Source organism: Benincasa hispida, chromosome 1, assembly GCF_027475165.1.
Source record: "Benincasa hispida cultivar pf3 chromosome 1, pf3_genome.v1.1, whole genome shotgun sequence".
Taxonomy (NCBI): domain Eukaryota; kingdom Viridiplantae; phylum Streptophyta; class Magnoliopsida; order Cucurbitales; family Cucurbitaceae; genus Benincasa; species Benincasa hispida.
In genome coordinates this window covers 33,504,224-33,528,160 of record NC_143478.1, presented here as the reverse complement: position 1 = coordinate 33,528,160, position 23,937 = coordinate 33,504,224, and the positions used below count along the sequence as shown (strand labels likewise).

General features: G+C 32.0%; 1 protein-coding gene and 3 long non-coding RNA genes across 4 annotated transcripts; all 4 read right to left on the bottom strand.

Moving 5' to 3' along the window:
- Positions 1-822: 822 nt before the first annotated feature.
- LOC120091160 (uncharacterized) lies at positions 823-5,159 on the bottom strand. The gene is made up of 3 exons (XR_005485669.2): positions 4,982-5,159; positions 2,615-2,662; positions 823-1,237 (listed from the first exon to the last, which is right to left on the bottom strand). It is a non-coding gene; the product is annotated as an uncharacterized LOC120091160 (long non-coding RNA).
- Positions 5,160-10,396: 5,237 nt separating this feature from the next.
- On the bottom strand, positions 10,397-11,645 carry LOC150038395 (uncharacterized). Its single transcript, XR_016525281.1, has 3 exons — positions 11,344-11,645; positions 11,122-11,247; positions 10,397-10,613 (listed from the first exon to the last, which is right to left on the bottom strand). It is a non-coding gene; the product is annotated as an uncharacterized LOC150038395 (long non-coding RNA).
- A 3,995-nt stretch (positions 11,646-15,640) lies between these two features.
- Positions 15,641-16,111, bottom strand: LOC150038394 (uncharacterized). Its single transcript, XM_090312994.1, has one exon. The coding sequence runs from the start codon at positions 16,109-16,111 to the stop codon at positions 15,641-15,643; it is 471 nt and encodes a 156-aa protein (XP_090169120.1).
- A 1,296-nt stretch (positions 16,112-17,407) lies between these two features.
- LOC120081902 (uncharacterized) lies at positions 17,408-18,756 on the bottom strand. Its single transcript, XR_005482992.2, has 2 exons — positions 18,407-18,756; positions 17,408-18,303 (listed from the first exon to the last, which is right to left on the bottom strand). It is a non-coding gene; the product is annotated as an uncharacterized LOC120081902 (long non-coding RNA).
- Between the last annotated feature and the right edge of the window lie 5,181 nt (positions 18,757-23,937).

The following is a 23,937-nucleotide window of genomic DNA, read 5'->3' as shown; positions in this document are numbered from 1 at the left end:
TAGTATTAATAGTTCTTTGTTACCTATTGAAGTATTGATCTAATAATTGAGTTATTTTCAATTTTTTATGTTCAATTCAAAGATTTCAAGGGATTGGTCTAATAATTGAGTTATTTTCAATTTTTTATGTTTAATTCAAAGATTTCAAGGGATTAGAGCCATTATCTAGCAAAGTTAACGATGTTTTTGATAGGTATTAAGGTCTTGAAACTCTTTTGAGATTGTTATATAGTTGCTGTAATTTGCGTTTTGTAACTATTATTATTGAATTCTCATAGGTTGGATTACTTTGTTGTAGTTTTGAAGTGACATTCGAATCAAGCCACACTTTGGGCAATCTATTTGGAGTTAATCGGTGAATGAAATTTTGAAGAATTGGGCTTCCAATATTATGTAGTTTTGAATGAAATTTTGTATATAAGATTGGATTACTTATTTCTATATTTTGAAATTTGAAATTTGATGTTATCGCCCATTCTATTTTGCAGATTGACTTGTTAGCTCAATGTATAGATTTAATAATGTACTTTGTTGAGAGTTACTTATTAAACAATAGTTGAGATTTTGTGTTTGTTGAAAGTTGAGTTTTGTATACAAAAGCAATAGTTGAGATTTTATTTTTGCATGTACATGTGAAAGAGAAATATTGTTGTAATTTGTGAAGAGTGTTCATATGAAAGGTCATAGTTGAACATATGGAATTTTTAGTGAATATATTGAGTTGATAGATCTTAAATGTATAATGTTTATTTAGTTGATGTATTTATATTGTTGGAATATAAGGTAGAAAATGAGAATATCAATTGGGGCATTTAATTTGAAAAAAAAAAGACATATACTTTGACAAATAAAAAACGTCAAGAGTTATCATATATGATACGTAATCAATGTCAAGAATCAATAAACTTGACATACCACCAATGTTGAGTGTATTATCTTTCTTGATGCGAAAATTGTATCAAGAAATATTTGTCTTGACGTTTTTTCGGAGCCAAGTTATCACATTATACTTGACAGTCGAATACCCAACGTTTTTTTAAGCGTCGGGTATACATGACATTGAAAAAATGTCTGTCAAGTAATCCAATTTCTGTAGTAGTGTCATATCTTCATCTTGTCTAGAATGCGGTCACCTTGCGTCGTCAAAAAATCTGCTCACCCCGATTTGGTCGTTCGGTGTCGGATCTGTTCGCCCCACGTCGGAAGATTCCCCACGCCATTCATCTCTCATTGCCAACTGCTTGCAACTCACGTTGCAGGGAAAGAGAAAAAGAGAGGGAAGAAAAAGAATGGTTTAATTAGAAGGAGAAAGAATAAGGTTTCCAAAGTTTTTTTTTCTTTTTTAAAAAGGAACCTCAATAGGCACGAAGCCCAAAGGCTTCGTATGGGGGAGAGAGAATCAAAACCCCAAATATTTTATTTTATTTTTTGTTTCACAAAAAACATAGATGAGATCTTAATGGTAAATAGACACCAACATTATTGAAAATTTGTATTCTATTAACCTATTTCTAAAATAAATTAAATGTAAAAGACTAGTGTAATATTAGATTATATAATTAAGGGTATATATATGTAGAAAACCCATTAAAATTTCAAATTTCAAATCTAAGCTTGCTCAATAAATAGCTTAGTTAAACCATCCATTTCCATCATGTATTTTTTTTCTTCATTTTCTTCTTCTACTTTTTTACTTTTCTTTGTTTTGTGTGTTGATTTTGGTTTAAATTTTATTAACCTGTTCTCCCTAACTTTTTTTGTTTTAATTTTTTTTATAGTTTTTATTGTAGCAATGTATATATATTTTTTCAATTTGGTCCACCATTATTCCCACGTTTTTATGTTGTTTTCCTTATTCGTAGACATCATCTACAACTTTTCAACTTGAAGTATGTATCTTTTCCCCTCTTTGCTTCTTTTTTTCTTTTTTTTCTTTATTTAAGATTTTTTTTAAAACTTTCTACTTAACTAGCCGAATACTAATCGCGTGTTTTATATTTGTTAGTTTCAAACTTTAATTTTAACTAAAATACCATTATTTACTTTTTTTTTTAATTTCATAAAATCCTATCTGAATTTAAAAAGATTACACAACTTTCACTCAGAAAATATTTATTTATTTATTTGGAACTGGATGATTTTATTATCTTTTAATTTTATTAATTCTTTATTTCGTGATAATTTGCATAGTAAAAATGATTATATTCTAATTTCAAGGTTTATTTTCAACTAAAATATTTTTTTCTGTGTAGACATCAATCCTAAAAAACTTATTTATAAGGTTTTTCTTAATTTTAAACTTTATTTCAAACAAATATTACTTTTTTAATTGGATAATTTGATTATTACCTTAATTCCTTTAGTTTGGAAAATTTACAATTGGTTATTTAATCTAATCTAAATCTAAAATCAAAACTTAATATATAAAATTAATCAAATTTTATTTCACACTCAATTATAAAAAGTATTCATAAATAGGAAAATTAAAAAAAGGGTGAGAGAGGAAGGTAAACATGGATGGAGGATTGAGATTCTTTTTCAATGACAAATCTCATAAATATTTAATACTCAATTGTTTTATCAAAAGAAATAGATTATGGAAGAAAAAAAATACCTTACAAATTATGGAAGCATAATTGAAGTTGGAGTTAAGAACTAGGCGCTGCAAAAAGATAACAAAAGGTTATTAACGGAATAGAAAAAGAGAAAGACAACATGACAAAGAAATAGAAAAGAGAAAACGACGAAGGAAAAATGAGAGAAATAGATAATTGAATGAAAATTTGGAGTGTCAGGATTGAATTTATAGATAAAATTTGATTTGATCTTAAATCAAATATAAATGTTGAAAATAAATTAAAATTGAAACTATGATTTATTTTTTAAAAAAATGAATCTAGGATACCATTTACATTCAAATGAAACTAATTTTTTAAAATATATAGTACTTTTACATTTGATACTAAAAATTAGGAGAGAATTAGATTTTTTTTCCTTTGATAGTGTCCCTACAAAATAGGGGCAAAATAATTTATTTAATATTTTTAAACATGAAATTACTTAATATATTCTTATAATCATCCGCTAAAAAGGGGAAATTGAATGTTTCTCCTCATAACTTTTTTAGATACTACTAATTTATAGCTACAAACGATCCACATGTTATAAAATTTTAAAATATAACCTCATTTATAGAAATTATATGTGATTTTATTAAATATTGTTTATTATGTTCATTTAATGAATTTAATTGTATCTTTATATAGGACTATTAATAATTATGAGAAGTAGACAAAATAATTTTCTCACTTATTCCACTAATATATGGAAGCTTTCCATTCACTTAAAAACTTTATGATAATACTAATATAAAAAAGAGATCAATGATCTATAACCTTTAATATAGTATTAATCACAATATGACATACTGAAACTTTCGATTCATTTAAAAGCTTTATGATAATGCTAATACAAAAAAGAGATTGGTCATCTACAACCTTTAATTTATATGTATTAATTACAATATAATAGAGAATCTCTTATCCTGTTAATATATTTATTCTGCATTATTTCATTATTTTGTTAATTTGAGATAGAAAGATCTCTAATTTAAAATAATTATTTAAATATTATTTAATTTTTTAGTTGCAAATATTATCCAACTCAATAGATTGATAGAAGTCGTTAAAAATGATTTAATTTATGTAGTTCAAAATATTTTTTTAATTTATAAATAAATATACATTTGAATTATTTTAATATTTTTAATCACAATTTAGTAGATAAAAATATTAAATCTAAAACCTAATAAAAAGTGTTATTTCCACACGTTAAAATACTGTAAAATTCTTATATAAACTCATTTATTTTAATTAATAAAATAAAATTTTTTGTACAAAATTCACAATTTTATCTATTCAATTTTAGAGGCTTGTTGGCATCTCAAACTATAACTCATTTTAATTTTTTAATCCTAAATCTTAAATATCACAAATATTACACAATTTGATAATTAACACAATAATTCAATTATGTTGGGTGAAAATTTAACTTTCAAAATTAGAAGGAACCAACTTTTTTTGGTTGGAGAATCCCACATTGGAAAATTTGGTGTTGAAAGTCTACTTTATGTGCTCCAACCTTGTGTTTTAGATTTGAGCCCCAAGGGCTACCTATGTTTTGGAGGAAGTGAAGAAATAGACCAATGTGGATTCAATGAGTTTTTGTAGGCAAGACAATGCTAAATTCATTTCTTAATTCCCCACTTCATTGTTTGTCAAAAAAAAGTGAAACAAATGAAAAATTGAAAAGAAGTCACATATGGAGTTGGAAAAAAATCTAAAGCTTAGAAAATAAATGTGATGCCACATATTGGTAATGATTTTTTTACTAAAAAGAAAAAGAAAAAAAAAAAGGATAGCTAAAAAACAAAAATCTTAACGGAAAGAAAGAAATAAATTGGAAAAAAGTACATAGCTAAAGTTGAAAATTTGTAGACAATGTCTAAGAATAAGAAAAACAACACAAAAATGTGGGAGAATTGTGAACCAAATTAAAAAAATATATATACAATGCTACAAAAATCTAAAAGTATTAGAGAGAACCAGGGATGGGCACGATTCGGTTTGGTCCGATTTTGGGCCAAACTGAAATTTTCGGGTTTTAACATTGTTGAACCTAAAAAACCGAAAATGCATCCGTTTCGATTTTTGAACCAAACCAACCTTCTTCCGGTTGGGTTATATTTGGTTATAACCATGGTTGCTATCCTCCCCATTTGGAGAGCAAACCGACGATACCATAAGGAAGCCCTAAATATTTCGATAGAGTAAAACATGACGATGTGGAGAGAAAAGGAGGAAGCTGAGAGAATAGAATTGACACAAATATTAACAAAACTAGATGGAGAGAAAATCAACCTTAATGTTGGAAGAGTGAAGAAGTTAGAGAGAAAACCAACACAAATACTAACAATACTTACGAGCTGATGACTGATGAGAGCCTGAAAAATAGATTTTAAGGCGGCATAGGCGAAGGAAAGGAATATGCAGAGGTGAAAAGCTGAAGAAATTAGAGAGGGAGATGGAGAATGCTTGTGGTTGGGTTGGGAGAAAAGAAGAGCATAAGATGCTTCTTTAGTTATTAGGGTACTTCAAGATAATAATAAAAAAATTCTAAATTACCAATATTAGCTGATTTGATGGACTGAGTGTAAGCCAGTTAGGAATGGGCTTTGGTAATGAGAATGGGCTTGGGTTAATGAGTTGGATATTTGCGTAGGATTTAAATAATATATATATATAGTTCGGTTCGATTTGATTTATCTCGATTTTTTAAGATTCTGAACTGTGAACTGAACTGAACCTGTCGGTTCTTTCAATTTCTGAATCGAAGAACTATTTTTTTAAATCAGAATCTGAATGAAACCAGTAAGTTCTGCTCAGTTTGGTTTGGTTTGTCAGTTTGGGTCGGTTCTTGCACAATCCTAGTGAGAACATGTTAACAAATTAAAACTAAAACCAACACAAAGACATAAAGAAGAATAAAATAAAGAAAAGATACCTGATGCAAATTGATGGTTTAATTTAGGTATTTATGGAATAAATTTAGATTTAAAGTCTTAATTTGATTTGATTTTTCTTTATTTTTTATTTTTAGATAACATGATTTTTTTTTTTAATTTAGAAAAAAAAATGAAAAACCGATCTATCTCTTGAATCTATGTGAATTAATCGTGAAAATGGGATAAATTTTGAATTTTTAGATAACATGATTTTTCTTTTAAATTTAGAAAAACCAGTAAATCTCTTGAAACCAAATTTGCTCTATATTTTTGTTAATAACCAATATATCTCTTGAAGCAAAATTTGATAAAATGTTATAGAAAATGGATGTTTAACCAAATTTGATAGTTTTTTTTTTTTTACTAAAAAAATAAATAAAACCAAATCTATGTGAATGATAAAAGTAAAGTATTTAAAATGAGATTTTTAGTTGCTTTAATTGTCAAATTACCCAAAATAACCAACCATAGGCAAAAGGAGAAGGTGAATGCTTCTCCATAGCCCCTTTTAGCTAGTATAGATTTTTTTTACTATTCTAGAAGTATTCCAACCTTATTGTGTGACTTTTTAATTTTTCCAATTTCCAATTTTCATTTTTCTATTTTTTTGTTTTTTATTTTCATGATTTTTTTTAATTATTTTTCTTCTTGTTTATTCCATCTCGCTCTTTACATCACACCAACAGAAAGCTTCATTAAAGAGTTTCTTGTTATGAAAATTGAAGAACAACGAGAGTACGAATATGAAAAATATAATATAATAATAATAAATAAATAAAAACTAAAATTATAAATTAAAATAACTAAAACATAAAATAACCAAAATTATGAAATTGGATAATATGAAAATTGGTGAAAGTGGAATTCTCACCAATATATGTTGACTTACATGGACACCAAACATAAATAACTATAGGGCACATGGACAACATGAATGGTGACACATGACATTTGGGATACTAAGCAATGAGTATCTATTTTCTATTATAATATTAATAACACTCCCCCTTAGATGCCCATATATATATATATATATATATATATGAAATATGCCTAGTTAATACGAAAAACCCAAAAAAGAGTACATATTTCATACTAGGAAAAACCCTAGTGAAGAAAAAAGAGTACATATTTCATATAATACATACTCCTAAAAAAAATACAATATATTTATTCCCCTCATGAAAACATTATTTAAGATCTCTAAGTCGTCGTATTCCAATATTGTGCACCAATGTTTCAAAAGTTACGGTTGGTATGCCTTTGTAAATAAGTCTGCCAAGTTATCCTTTGAAAAAATTTATTGTACAATAATATCGTCATTTTCTTTAAGATCATGAGTATAAAAAAGCTTTGGTGAAATATACTTTGTTCTATCTCTTTTAATATATCCTTCTTTGATTTGGACTATGGAAGTTGTGTTGCTTTCATTTAATATTGTTGGAAGGTTTTTATTAGAAGACAAGTCACACGTTTCACAAATGTGTTCAATCATTGACCTTAGTCATACACATTCTCGACTAGCCTCGTGAATTGCAAGAATTTCAGTATGATTTGAGGAAGTGATCGTTATAGTTTGTTTCACCGATCGCCACGATATAACAGTTACTCTACATGTGAACAAATAACCTATTTGAGATCTAGTTTTGTGTGGATCAGATAAATATCCAGAATCTGCATAACCAACTAGATTACAATTTGATTTACTTGAATAAAACAGATCCATACTGATTGTTCTTCGGAGATAACGGAATATATGCTTAATTTTGTTCCAATGTCTTTTTGTAGGAGAAAAACTATATCTAGCTAATAAATTTACTGAAAATGCAATATCTGGTCTTGTTTTATTAGCAAGATACATAAGTACACGAATTGCAATAAGATATGGTACTTCAGGACCAAGAAGTTCTTCATTATCTTCTCGAGGTTGAAATATATCTTTCTTCATATCCAATGAAAAGACTTACATTGGAATATTTAATGGATGTGCTTTATCCATATAAAATCTTTTAAAAAATTTTCCTATATAAGTTGATTAATGAATAAATATTTTATTTTCTAAATGCTCAATTTGCAAACTAAGGCCAAATTTTATTCCGAGATCTTTCATCTCAATTCTTTCTTAAGATATTCTATTGCCTTTGAAAGCTCTTCAGAAGTTTCAATTATATTCAAGTCATCAACATATACAATTATAATATCAAATCCTGATTGTGATTTCTTTATAAGAACACACAGACATATTGGATTATTTTGATATCATTTTTTCAATAAATATCCATTCAGGCGATTGTACCACATCATGATTGTTTCAATCCAATCTCTGTAAATTTATTGAATACCATTCATGGGAATTTAATGTATATGTTTCAGATACTTTTATATACAATCAAATCAATTAAATATCTTAGTATAATTGCATCCACCATCGGAGAATACGTCTCCTTAAAATCAATATCAGGTCTTTGTGAAAAACTAGCCGAATATTACCTGCGGTGCACGTGTTTTACCAGAATAAAATAAATATTTGACTCATTTGTGTTTTATAGGAACAAAATAAAAATATTTTCCATTATTTTTTTTTTAAATTCGTGATAATCATCTCTTAGTTTAAAAAATATTTTTATTTATTTATTTTGGTTTGGATGATTTATTAATTTGTTAGTTTCAAACTTTAATTTTAACTAAAATACCATTATTTACTTCTTTTTTTAATTTCATATAATCTTCTTTGAATTTAGAAAGAATACACAATTTTCACTCAGAAAATATTTATTTATTTATTTGAAATGCGATGATTTGATTATCATTTAATTTTATTAATGTCTTTATTTTGTGATAATTTGCGTAGTAAAGATGATTATCTTCTAATTTCAAGGTTTATTTTAAACTAATATATATATATATACTGCGTTGACATAAATCCTAAAAACTTATTTATAATGTTTCTTCTTAATTTTGAACTTTGTTTCAAACAAATATTACTTTTTTATTGGATAATTTGATTAACACCTTAATTTCTTTGGTTTGGAAAAATTACAATTTGTTGTTCATTCTAGTCTAAATCTAAAATCAAAACTCAATGTATACAATTAATCAAATTTAATTTCACACCAAATTATAAAAAATATTCATAAATAGGGAAAAAACGGAGTGGAAGGTAATCATGGGTGGAGGATTGAGATTTCGTTTCAATAGAAAATCTCATAATTATTTAATACTCAATTGTTTTACCATATAAAAAGAAATAGATTATGGAATAACAAAAAACCTTATCAATTATGGAAGGATAGTTGGGGTGGAGTTGGAGTGGAGTTAGAGTGAAGAACAAGAAAACAAAAAGTTATTAACAAAATAGAAAAAGAGAAAGAAAACATGACAAAGGAATAGAAAAGAGAGAGAGAGAAAAAAAAAGGAAAAATGAGAGAAATAGATAATCGAATGAAATTTTGGAGTGTCCGAATTGAATTTATAGATAAAATTTGATTTGATCTTAAATCAAATCTAAATTTTGAAAATAAATTAAAATTGAAACTATTGGAAATAAATAAAAATTGAAACTATGTTTTATTTTTTAAAAAATGAATCTAGGATACCATTCACGTTAATGAAACTAATTTTTAAAAATATATATTACTATTAACGTTTGATGCTAAAAAGTAGAAGAAAATTATATATTTTTTTTCTTTTATGATGCTAAAAAATAGGGGCAAAATAATTTATTTAATGATTTTAAACATGTAGTTACCTAATATATTCCTATAATCATCCACTAGAAGGGAGAAGTCAACTATTGTGACCTCATTATTTTCATTTCTTTTCCTCACAAATACTCATTTGTATCCCACAGGTTTATCACCTTCTAGTGTTCGGACTACAGGTCCAAAAATCTGACATTTTGAAGGTGAGTTTAATTCGGTCTCGATTGCTTCTTTCCACTGAAGCAAATCTTTTCTATGTCAGCATTCCTCAATAGATTTTTTTTAGGATCCTCATTTTCAGATATAATATCAAGAGCAACATTATATGCAAAATTGTTATCAATAATTATATTAGTTTGATTTCATTTTTTTTTCTGACATAGTTTATTGAAATCTCATTATTATCTTTAGGTATTTCACATTCCTCACTAGTCATGTCGAGGGTTTCTTTATGGGTATTTACATCCTCAACCAAGTCTTTTTCACAATTAATTATTTTTCGTTTTCAAAGATTTTTATCTTTGGAACCCACTGGTCTACCACACGTTGTTCCAGGCTCATTAGTGATAACTTGTTGTGTTGGGATATCAATTTTTTATGGAACATTTGCAGCTAGTATATGTGACTTAGTTACTTTCTTTACATCTATAAATGCATCTGGTAATTGATTTGCTATATTTTGCAAATGAATTATTTTCTGAACTTCAAGTTCACATTGATCTGTATGGGGATCTAAATGAGACAATAACGATGCATTTCATGTAATTTATTTTTTCAACTTCTTAATTCCTCCCCTAATGTTGGAAAATTTGTATCATTAAAATGACAATTAGCAAATTATGCAATAAATACATTACCTGTCAGGGGCTCAAGATATTTAATAATTGGTGGGGAATCATATCCAACATATATTCCTAACCTCCTTTGAGGACCCATCTTAGTGCGTTGTGGTGGAGCAATTGGAACATATACTGCACATTAAAAAATTCTCATGTAACAACCCCACTTTCTAGGACTATTGAAAAGGGATCGCTACTGCATACATGCATAAATATTCTCATTGAAGAAAATAATCATAATTTTAAACTGCATTAAGTATATAAAAAAAAATGTTCTAACATATCTCAAAATCTTAAATCGTTCAACCCGGGCCATCCTTTTTAACAAGAAACAATTTATAAAAAAAAATGAATAAATAAATGGATGATTTAATTAATTAAATTATGAGAAATCCATGAATGGATAAAAAAAAACATGCGAAAATATAAACAGTCAAATGCGGAAATTTTGGTTCCTTTGGCACTGTCACGGATTCCTCTTGTCAGTCACCCGAGTGTCCTTGCTCTTACCTGAAAAAAAATAAAGATAAAGGTTGAGTATAAAATACTTAGTAAGTGATCCCATTACCGGGATCAGACTATGCATCCACGAGCAAAGAAAAATAGCCCGTGGCTCATACAGTTACATCAGTTTTTTATGATGAAAGGAAAACCAAAAGACGTACTATCTTGCCTTGAAACACATGTCTAGCGGCCCGTAGGCACACCGTCAAACATGATAATAACATGAACGTGAACCTGTCGACCCACGCATGTCTAGCGGCTCGTAGGCACACCATCAAACATAATAATAACATGCGTCAAGGCAAGACAATAAACCGCTCTACTGGTCTATTCATGCATCACATACATAATATCAGTACTGATTAGAAGTTTTAACATGCTTATAATACTTGTAACTACCATGCAACTAGCAAAACATATTGTAACAAAAATCATGCTCCAGAGTCAACCAAGTAACTTGATAGGTCTAATCTAGATCGCCTAGCACGAAGGCACCAGTAATAGTATCACTTACCTCAACTTGGTCACAAAAGTCCACCCAAATAATTCCTTTAAACCTTTGGAAAACTTGAATCAACCCAAAGTTGAAAGTTGTGGCTTGATCCAAGACAAATTCCAAAACTTGATTCAAGTAGCCAATCTGATCAAGAATTAATTCCAAAATCAATTAACTTATTTTTTTTCCACTATTACTCTTAATCCAAAAGAATAACCAACCAACTTACACAAAACTTACCCAAACTAAAACTCTCAGATGAAGAGAATGGTCTTTTCTTTGTTAGCAACGCCTCGAAATCCAAATCTTGAGAGTCGACACAATAGGTAACACTAAAATCGTTTCCAACACCAAGAGGCACTTTAAAAAGACTCAACACCAAACCTTGCCCAAAATAATCCAATTCTTACCCAATCTCAAAAAGGCGAGGCGGCAAACAGAATGATAAGGAGGCGGCGCTGCTCGCATCGGCTGGAACTCACGGCGGCGGTGACGGAACGGCGAGGCACTGTTTGCGGTGGCGCTGGCAAGGAGATTCGACGACGTTGCTTGCGACGGCGTTGGAACGGCAAGGCTGGCGGCTGAAAGGCGGACGGCGGCTAGGGCTGGAAGGAAAAGAAGAAGAAGAAGGGAAGGAAAAAAGGGTTGCGTGTGTGTGGGTTGAGGAGAGAGAAGTAAATTTAATTTAATTTTTTTTTTCATTCCTTTAACCCTTTCCATAAATATATATAACCAAATTAAACTTTCCTTTTCCCTTAAAAAATAAATTCCTTAATTATCTCCCAAAATATATATACTTATATATATATATATATATTTCCTTTTCCTTTAAAAAAAATCTAATATACACATTTAATTATCTCCATAGATAATCAAATCTCCCAAAATATAAGCCAAAATAAAACTCAATTAATTCCAAATAATTCAATCATATTTTAGCTTAGCCCAAAAATATAAATGTCATATAATTTATCAAAGTAGCCAACAATAAAAAAAAAACTTAATTACAAAATAAAAATTAGGATGTTGCATTCTACCCCCTTAATAAACTTTCGTCCTCGAAAGTTCTAATCCTGAAAAAGCTCGGGATAATGCATCCTCATGTCGTCCTTGCGCTCCCATGTTGCTTCCTCGAACTGATGATTTTGCCAAAAAACCTTCACCAAATCTATCTTCTTGTTGCACAAAACTTTCACTTCGCGTAACTCTTCTGCCTACTTTGAGCCGTCAACATTCGGGCCCTAATCTTCTGTATTTTCTCATTCGTGGTTTGTACTAACTTAGTTCCTAGTAATTTTCGCTCACCAAATCATCCCAGCATACGGGTGACCTACAACTCTTCCCATAAAGGACCTCAAATGGTGACATACCAATGGTTACCTGATAACTATTATTATAGGCAAACTCTATCAAATGCAGGTGAGAGTCCCAACTCCCTGCAAACTCTAGTGCACAAGCACGTAACATATCCTCCAGTGTCTGGTTCAAACGCTTAGTTTGACCGTTAGTTTGTGGGTGAAAAGTCGTACTGAAAACCAAACGTATACCCAATGCTGCCTGAAGACTCTTCCAAAAGCTGGAGGTAAATCGAGGGTCCCTATTAGACACGATGGATACTGGTACCCCATACAATCTTACCATTTCTTTCATATACAACTGGGCTCACTTACTCACTGAATATATAGACTTCCCTGGAATAAAATGTGTCAGCTTGGTAAGTCTGTCCACTATAACCCAACCCTTCGCCGTTCACGGCAAACCTACAATGAAGTCCATCAAGACATGTTCTCACTTCCATTCCGGTACGCTCAAAGGTTGCAACAAACCTGCTGGCTTTTGTCTTGGGGCCTTTACCTGCTGACACACCAAGCACTTATTGAAAAACTCTACTATCTCCACTTTCATGCTATTCCACTAGTAGCAACATTTTAGGTCCTGGTACATTTTGGTACTGTCAGGATGTATTGAAAATGGGGAGTTATGAGCTTCCCATAACAGATCATTCTTGAGGTCACTCTCTGCTGGTACACATAAACGTCTTCAAAAAGTAAGACCATTATCTGTTGACAAGGAGAACTCACCACCGTATCCTGTCTTCACCTGCTGCGCTACTTCAACTAAGTAAGGATCGCTGCGTTGAGCAACAATGATCCTCTACCTTAAACTTGGTTGTACCGACAATTGTGCTAACTGCACAAATACCTCCCCTACCACCACTGCTATCTCAGCCCGCTCAAGGTCCTTACATAAACGACTCTGTCTGGTGATAAGGGCTGCTGAATGGGCTACCTTTCTATTTAGATTTGCCTTTCCTGGATGGTACAGAATCTCGCAATCATAATCCTTCACTAGCTCCAACCATCTACGCTGCCTCATGTTTAACTCCTTCTGAGTGAAGAAGTATTTTAAACTCTTGTGGTCGGTGAAAATCTGTATCTTCTCGCCATACAAGTCGTACCTTCAAGTTTTTAAAGCAAAAACAACAGCTGCCAACTCCGAATCAGGTGTGGGATAATTCAGTTCATGGTTCTTTAACTGGCGGGAGGCATAAGAAACTACCTTACCTTGTTGCATCAACACGCACCCCAATCCTCTCTTAGAGGCGTCACTGTAAATAACAAAACCACCCGTTCCATCGGGTACGGTGAGAACTGGGGCAGTAACCAACCTTTTCTTGAGATCTTGGAAACTATCCTCGCAAGCCTTACTCCAAATAAAGGAAGCTCATTTTCTGGTCAACCGAGTCAGAGGAGTGGCTATACGGGAAAAGTCCTTCACAAAACGACGATAATAGCCCGCCAACCCCAAGAAACTATAGACCTCTCCAACTGTGGTAGGACGAGACCAACTCGTGACTACCTCAATCTTTGCAGGATCAACAGATACACCTTCCTTGGACACCACATGCCCTAGAAAGGACACGTGCTTTAACCAAAACTTGCACTTGGAAAACTTAGCATATAACTGTTGCGCCCTCAAGATCTTTAGAACCTTGCGCAAATGTTCCTCGTGCTCTGCCTCTGTCTTGGAGTAAACCAAAATGTCATCTATGAAGACTATCACGAAGGTGTCAAGAAATTCCTTAAACACCCTGTTCATCAGGTCCATGAATACTGTAGGAGCGTTCGTCAACCCAAATGACATCATGACGAACTCATAATGCTCATACCTCGAACGAAAAGCTGTCTTGGGAATATTACTGTCCTTTATCCTCAACTGATGATACCCCGACTGAAGATCAATCTTAGAAAACATTGTAGCTCCCTACAACTGGTCAAACAAGTCATCAATCCTGGGAAGCGGATACTTGTTTTTTATAGTCACCTTGTTTAGTTCCCTGTAGCCAATGCAAACCTATAATGACCCATCTTTCTTTTTCACAAATAGCACCGGCGCACTCCAAGGGGACACATTAGGGCGTATGAAACCCTTATCCAACAACTCTTGCACCTGAACTTTGAGTTCCTTCAGTTCTGCTGGGGCCATTCTGTATGGAGCTTTTGAGATAGGAGTTGTGCCTGGCTTCAACTCGATAGCAAAGTCTATCTCCTGATGCGGCGGCAGACCTGGGAGTTCTTCTGGAAAGACATCTGGGTAGTCATGTACTACTGGCTGCAAAGTCAAGGAGACCTCAGGCTTTCTAGTGTCGACGACGCTAGCTAAGATACTCCAGGCACCCTGGTTAAGCAACCTCTGGGCTTTCATGACAGAAATCACTTAGAGCAGGACCACGGTCCCTGCCCCTTTAAATTTAAAGCTGGCTCTCATGGGAGGGTTAAAGATCACCTCCTTGCAAGAGCATTCTATACTGACATGGTTAGCTACTAACCAATCCATGCCCAAAATCACATCAAAATCCCACATGTCCAAGACTACTAAAGTCACATCCAGGGTATGACTCGCTACTTCAATCTGACATGCTTTTATCTTCTCCTTTGCTAACATAATTTCTCCAGACGGAGTGGAAGCCGACAACACATAGTGTAACTCGAATCAAACAATACTAGCGCAAGATGCCCCAAGATTGGGAGCATACCTGTTACAACAGTACCTGCTTTCTCGGCCTCTTGTCGGGTGGTAGAGTAAACACGACCTTGCTGATGCTAAGGCCTACCCAAACTTCTCTGATCACAACCTACAAACTGGTTCCCAAAACCGAACGTGCCTCTAGCAGGACATCTATCTATCGAGTGCCCCTCCTGCTTGCAATGAAAATAAACTCTGGTGCCTGCCAAACATCGACCCCAGTGATGTATTCCACACGAGCTACACACCGATCACATTCTCTCTACCGTATCGCCTCGACAACCTGCTGCCTAAAATGTCGAAGCGATCTGTCTGAACCTTGAACCTTCTGATGGGGGGTGAGGCTCGAAAGCCTTCTGATCCGTCTTCCTCTTTTGACCTAAGGAAGGTCTCGCCCTGAATACTCGTGAAAACTCATCTCCTGACTGTGGGTCCACCTCGGCTGCCAAACAAAGTGCCTCAGCATGAGTGGTTGGTTTGAATGCTTGCATGATACCTCGTATACTGTCTTTTAGCCTTGAACAAACCTTTTTGCCCTTATGGCTTCCATGGTGACCAACTCCGGGGCAAAACGGGATAAGGTGTCAAACTCCTGGTCATACTCCTCCACTGACCTGTGTCCCTGCCTCAACTCCAAGAACTCCCTCTGCTTATTGTACCTCAGGTTGGCAGAGAAGTACTTTGCGTAAAAGCGCTCCTTGAACTGCTCCCAAGTCACTGGATCCCCTCCTACACCCAACATCCTTTCTGCCGACTGCCACCAAATCTGAGCCTTGTCGGTAAGCATAAAAACGACACACTGCACCTTCTGGTCTTTTGGGCATTTCATATAACGAAAAATCGTTTCAATTGAGGATATCCATAATTCTGCGTTGGTCGGGTTCTTTAGTGACCCATTGAAGGTGTTGGGGTTGTACTTCTTGAAATCTCGCAAATGCTTGGCCTTCACCGAAAGGCCTGACATGCTTTGGTTCTTGATCATGTTCTAGGATACCATTCACGTTAATGAAACTAATTTTTAAAAATATATAATACTATTAACGTTTGATGCTAAGAAGTAGAAGAAAATTATATATATTTTTTTTCTTTTATGATGCTAAAAAATAGGGGCAAAATAATTTATTTAATGATTTTAAACATGTAGTTACCTAATATATTCCTATAATCATCCACTAGAAGGGAGAAGTCAACTATTGTGACCTCATTATTTTCATTTCTTTTTCTCACAAATACTCATTTGTATCCCACAGGTTTATCACCTTCTAGTGTTCGGACTACAGGTCCAAAAATCTGACATTTTGAAGGTGAGTTTAATTCGGTCTCGATTGCTTCTTTCCACTGAAGCAAATCTTTTCTATGTCAGCATTCTTCAACAGATTTTTTTTAGGATCCTCATTTTCAGATATAATATCAAGAGCAACATTATATGCAAAATTGTTATCAATAATTATATTAGTTTGATTTCATTTTTTTTTTTCTGACATAGTTTATTGAAATCTCATTATTATCTTTAGGTATTTCACATTCCTCACTAGTCATGTCGAGAGTTTCTTTATGGGTATTTACATCCTCAATCAAGTCTTTTTCACAATTAATTATTTTTCGTTTTCAAAGATTTTTATCTTTGGAACCCACTGGTCTACCACGCGTTGTTCCAGGCTCATTAGTGACAACTTGTTGTGTTGGGATATCAATTTTTTATGGAACATTTGCAACTAGTATATGTGACTTAGTTACTTTCTTTACATCTATAAATGCATCTGGTAATTGATTTGCTATATTTTGCAAATGAATTATTTTCTGAACTTCAAGTTCACATTGATCTGTATGGGGATCTAAATGAGACAATAACGATGCATTTCATGTAATTTATTTTTTCAACTTCTTAATTCCTCCCCTAATGTTGGAAAATTTGTATCATTAAAATGACAATCAGCAAATTATGCAATAAATACATTACCCGTCAGGGGCTCAAGATATTTAATAATTGGTGGGGAATCATATCCAACATATATTCCTAACCTCCTTTGAGGACCCATCTTAGTGCGTTGTGGTGGAGCAATTGGAACATATACTGCACATCAAAAAATTCTCATGTAACAACCCCACTTTCTAGGACTACTGAAAAGGGATCGCTACTGCATACATGCATAAATATTCTCATTGAAGAAAATAAAGTAAATTAAAGAAAATAATCATAATCTTAAACTGCATTAAGTATATAAAAAAAATGTTCTAACATATCTCAAAATCTTAAATCGTTCAACCCGGGCCATCCTTTTTAACAAGAAATAATTTATAAAAAAAATGAATAAATAAATAGATAATCATCCATGAGCAAAGAAAAATAGCCTGTGACTCATACAGTTACATCGGTTTTTGATGATGAAAGGAAAACTAAAAGACGTATTATCTTGCCTTGAAACGCATGTCTAGCGGCCCGTAGGCACAACGTCAAACATGATAATAACATGAACGTGAACCCGTTGACCCACGTATGTCTAGCGGCCCATAGGCACACCGTCAAACATAATAATAACATGAACGTTAACCTATCAATTCACGCATGTCTAACGACCCATAGGCACACTGTCAAAACATGAAACATGAAAATAAAAGTAACATGAACGTAAACCTGTCGGCTCACGCATGTCTAGCGGCCCGTAGGCACACTATCAAACATGATAATAACATGAACGTTAACCTATCGGTTCACGCATGTCTAGTGGCCTGTAGACATACCGTCAAACATAATAATAACACGCGTCAAAGCAAGACAATAAACCGCTCTACTGGTCTATTCATGCATCACATACATAATATCAGTACTGATTAGAAGTTTTAACATGCTCATAATACTTGTAACTACCATGCATCTAGCAAAACATATTGCCAATAATAGTATCACTTATCTCAACTTGGTCACAAAAGTCCACGCAAATAATTCCTTAAAACCTTTGGAAAACTTGAATCAACCCAAAGTTGTGGCTTGATCCAAGAAAAATTTCAAAACTTTATTCAAGTAGCCAATCTGATCAATAATTAATTCCAAAATCAATAACTTATTTTTTTTCCAAGAATAACCGACCAACTTACATAAAACTTACCCAAACTAAAACTCTCCGATGAAGAGAATAGTCCTTTCTTTGTTAGCAACGCCTCGAAATCCAAATCCTGAAAGTCGACACAATGGGTAACACTAAAATCGTTTCCAACACCAAGAGGTACTTTAAAAAGACTTAACACCAAACGTTGCCCAAAATAATCCAATTCTTACCTAATCTCAAAAAGGCAGAGGCGGCGAACAAAACGACAAGGAGGCGGCGCTGCTCACGGTAACGAGGAGCTCACGGCGGCAGCTGGAACTCATGGCGGCGACGACGGAACGGCGAGGCACTGCTTGCGGTGGCGCTGGCGAGGATATCCGACGAGGTGAGGCTGCTTGCAGCGGCGCTGGCGAGGAGATCTGGCGACGTTGCTTGCGGCGGCATCGAAATGACAAGGCTGGTGGCTGGAAGGCGGACGATGGCTAGGGCTGAAAGGAATAGAAGAAGAAGAAGAAGGGAAGGAAAAAAGGTTGCGTGCGTTTGGGTTGAGGAGAGAGAAGTAAATTTAATTTTCTTTTTTTTTTTTTCATTCCTTTAACCCTTTCCATAAATATATATAACCAAATTAAACTCTTCCTTTTCCCTTAAAAAAAAAATTCCTTAATTATCTCCCAAAATATATATAGTTATATATATATTTTTTCCTTTTCCTTTAAAAAAAAATCTAATATACACATTTAATTATCTCCATAGATAATCAAATCTCCCAAAATATAAGCCAAAATAAAACTCAATTAATTCCAAATAATTCAATCATATTTTAGCTTAGCCCAAAAACATAAATCTCATATAATTTATCCAAGTAGCCAACAATAAAAAAAAAAAACTTAATTACAAAATAAAAATCAGGATGTTACATCTCAAATGGGAAATATTTGGCTCATGACCATAAGCTAATTGTAATGGCGAGTACTTATGATAAGCTATTGACCTAATGCGTACAAGTGACGCTCTCTGTAAAATAGCATGTCCCCATACAGATGAAGGAAACTTAGCTCTCATAAGTAATGGTCTTGCAATTAATTGCAAACGTTTTATAAATGATTATGCTAAACCATTTTGTGTATGAACATGAGCTACAAGATGTTCAACACTTATCCCAAGTGACATACAATAATTATCAAAAGCTTGGAATGTAAATTCACTAGCATTATCAAGACGAATGGTCCTAATTATATAATCAGGAAATTGTGTTCTTAACTTAATTATTTGAGCAAATAATCTTACAAATACCAGATTTCGACTTGATAATAAGCATACGTGTGACCATTTGCTAGATGCATCTATTAATACCATAAAATATCTAAATAGTCCACTTGGTGGGTCATGGGTCCACATATATCACCATGAATTCGTTCTTAAAAATGTGGGTGATTCAGTCCCCACTTTAGATGGTGATGATCTAATTATCAATTTTCCATGAAAGCAAGCATCACATGATAATTCATTAGATTGAAGAATCTTCTAGTTCTTCAATAGGTGTCCATTTGAATTTTCAATAATTATTTTTATCATTATAGATCTTGGATAACCCAATCGGTTATGCCAAATTATAAATATGTCTGGATTCATGAACTTTTGGTTCATTGTTGCATATGTTTCAATTGCTCGTATATGAGTATAATACAATCTAGAAGATAAAGCGGGCAACTCTTCTAATATATGTTTTTCATTTGAGATAATGGATATGATATATAGATATTCCACATTATTCTTACTATCAGTCTCAATATGATAACCATTGCAACGTATATCTTTAAAACTTAGAAGAAAGCAAGCATCACATGATAATTCATTAGATTGAAGAATCTTCTAGTTCTTCAATAGGTGTCCATTTGAATTTTCAATAATTATTTTTATCATTATAGATCTTGGATAACCCAATCGGTTATGCCAAATTATAAATATGTCTGGATTCATGAACTTTTGGTTCATTGTTGCATATGTTTCAATTGCTCGTATATGAGTATAATACAATCTAGAAGATAAAGCGGGCAACTCTTCTAATATATGTTTTTCATTTGAGATATGGATATGATATAGATATTCCACATTATTCTTACTATCAGTCTCAATATGATAACCATTGCAACGTATATCTTTAAAACTTAGAAGATTTCTCTTTGATTGAATAGAGAACAATGCATTGTCAATTGTAAATTTTGTTTCTCTAGGAAAAATAATATTTGCTTTTCCAAAATCTTTGATCAAATTTGTAGAACCTGATATTGTATTTATTTTTGCTTTCAGCATTGTCAATTTGGAAAAATATTTTTTATTTGTAAGTATTGTATGTGTAGTTGCACTGTCTGCCAGACATGGATTTTCTTTGCTCATTTTTGAAACACCTAACGTATGAAAATGATCCATGCTTCTTCATTAAAAGAAAATAATTACAATAAGAAAAACAACACTTAAAATACACAAAAGTCATTAAAAAAACATGAAGATCGATAAAAGAAAACAACAACATTAAGTCTAAGTATTCTCAAAGTCAAATGAAGCACTTGATGCCACCAATTATGTCAATCTTCTCTTTAGGAGATTCAAAGAAGTCTGTCACATTTAAAATTGTCATATGGGATGGGTCAAATATGTCATTATCTCGATATGCAAAATCTGCTTCCACATATTTTTCTTTTTCCTTCAAGGAGGCTTGATAAAGGTCAAGTAAGTGTTTTGACATATAACAGGTAAGTGACCAATGCTCTGTCATTCCGCATCTGAAGCATTTATTTTCAACACTCTTTGAACTTTTATCTTGTGAAGCTTTTCATTTTTTATCATCATTTTATGTGGTTCTTTTGAAATTTAAATGATTAGAACGACCACCACGAAAATAATAATTATTTCTTCCTCTTCCACGGTCACAACCTCGACCTCGACTGCGACCACAATTATTATTAAAATTCACACTATTCACTTCAAGGAATGATGTTGTTCCGGTTGGTCGAGATTCATGATTTTTCATCAATAACTCGTTATTTTGTTTGACCACGAGAAGACATGAAATTAATTCAGAATACTGTTTAAAACCTTTCCTTGATATTGCTGCTACAGGAGCATATTTGAGACATGAAATGTAGAAAATATCTTCTCTAACATATCAACATCAGTAATTTTCTCTCTGCATAACAACAATTTTAAACTGATTTTAAATAATGCAGAGTTGTAATCACTTACTGATTTGAAATCTTGTAGCCTCAAGTGCATCCACTCATAACAAGCTTTAAGAAGAATAACTGTTTTTTTTTATGATCATATCTCTCTTTTAAATTTTCAACCAGATATGGGGATCTTTTATTATAAGATACTACATTTTCAATCCCTCGTGGATATGATGACGAAGAAAAATCATAGCTTTTGTTTTGTTATGACTGGATGTCATATTTTTTTTAATAGTCTTCCCAAGATTCATAGCATCTAGGTGCATTTTGACATCAAGTATCCATGACAAATAATTATTGTCGTTAATATCAAGGAGGACAAATTCTATTTTTTGTGAGATTTGTCATGGCAGCACTATCATAAAATATTGTACTTATGTTAGACATTTAATAGATATTGAATATGCAGAAAAATATTAAATTTATTGATTATAATGAAGAGGGAAAAACCAACATACCTTTAGGATCTACCTTTAGCGGGGAAAACGATAGGAGCTCGTGCTGATAAGATGTTATAAAAATTAAAGAGCACAACGGGAATATTGATATGAAAAATATAATATAATAATATTTTTATATAATAATAATAAATAAATAAAAGCGCTAGTTGCATAAATAAATTCAAACCCAAAATAATAGAATATGTAGTACAATGATAAAATAATTGCATATATAGATCAAAAAATGATAAAAGACTAAAAAAACCCATGCCTAGCCACTATTTTTCTCGCTTCTTTCCAGTTTTCTCAAATTAAAAGCTATCACTAATAGCAGCTATCAACTGCTATCTTTGATAGCTTCTATCAATTTCTATCAATGATAGTTGCTATCAGCGATAACTTTCAATTTGAGAAAAATTAATACAATCCTGAAATATTAGCTTTTAATTTGCTATCAAGGATCAAGCTATCATTGATTCACTTTCAACAATTGGAATCAAACTTGAAATATCAATACGTAAGACTATCAATGGCTATCAATGATAGATTTATAAATAGTGATTAACTTTGAAAGAAGACTAACAACTTTGAATACCATAGTAGTTATCACTAATAATCTTGTATCATGGCTATCGTTGATAGCAGCTATTAGTCGCCATCACTGATAGACTTTCATCAATTAGAATCAACCTTGAAATATTAACACTTAAGGCTATCAATGATAGACTTCTATAACTTATTATCATCTTTGAAAGAAACTCGACATATAGATATCACCTAAGTTCTATCACCGATATCACTAACATCGCTCATATTGGGGTTATCAATGACAACTTCTTTCACTGATAACATCATTGATAAGATGCTATCAATGATATTATTAATATCATGCTATCAGTGATAGTTCTTATCATCGATAAGGTATTATTAGTGGTAACTTCTATCACCAATAACGTACTATCGGGTAGCTTCTATCACTGATAACGTGCTATCGGGTAGTTTCTATCATCGATAGCATGCTATTAATATTAGCTTCTATCACTGGTAACATGCTATCAGTAGTAGCTTCTATCAATCATTGCCACTGGACACTTGTTTACCCCTTCTTGTCCTTCCCAAACATTTATAAATCATTTTTCTTTTCGATGATAGCTTCTATCATTGATAAAATTCTATTAGTGATAACTTCTAGACATTCCACTTACATTTTAATTCGAGATTCATCTTTAATAATTAAATTCACTAAGTTGGTTATCAATGATAGATTTATATAAGTGGTTATTAACTATGAAAATATAATCAAGGATTAAGCTATCAGTGACAAAAAGTATTAGTGGCTATCACTGAAAGAATTTCATTTGCTATTTATATTTATTATTTATTATAATAATCAAACTTGATGATTGGCTTATTGGTGTTAAGTCACTTATGAATTGAGTACTTTCAAGTCTTGAGTACGAAATTCAACCTCATAATTCTTGTGAAAAAAAAATGGGAAGAAGAAAAATTCAAATAAAGGAAAGAAAAATTTTAAAAATAAGAGAAAGAGAAGAAGCAAAAATTGAAGAAAGGAAAGCAGATTAAATAGAAAAAAGGAAGCAAAAACAAAAAAAAAAAATGAAAGAAAAATTAAAAAAAAAAGAAAAAGAAAGAGAAGAAGCAGAAAATCAAAGAAAGAAATTATAAAGGAAAAGCAAAAATCGGATAAATGAAAGAATAAAATAAAAAGGAAGAAGTAAAAATTGGAGAAAGAAAATGAAAAAATGGAATAAAATAAAAAGAGAGAAAAAGCAAAAATTGAAGAAAAGAAAAAAATAAAAAGACTAAAAAAAAGAATTTGATAAAAACTAAAATTATAAATTAAAATAACTAAAACATAAAATAACTAAAAATCATGAAATTGGTAGAAGTGGAATTGCAAGTAAGATGTGAATTTACATGAACATCAAACATAAATAACTACATGGCACATGAACAACATGAATAGTGACACATGACTTTTGAGACACTAAGCAATGGTCATCTATTTTATATTATAATATTCATAATATTTCTCTTATGTATATAAGAAAGGGTTAGGTAACATGTCCCTTT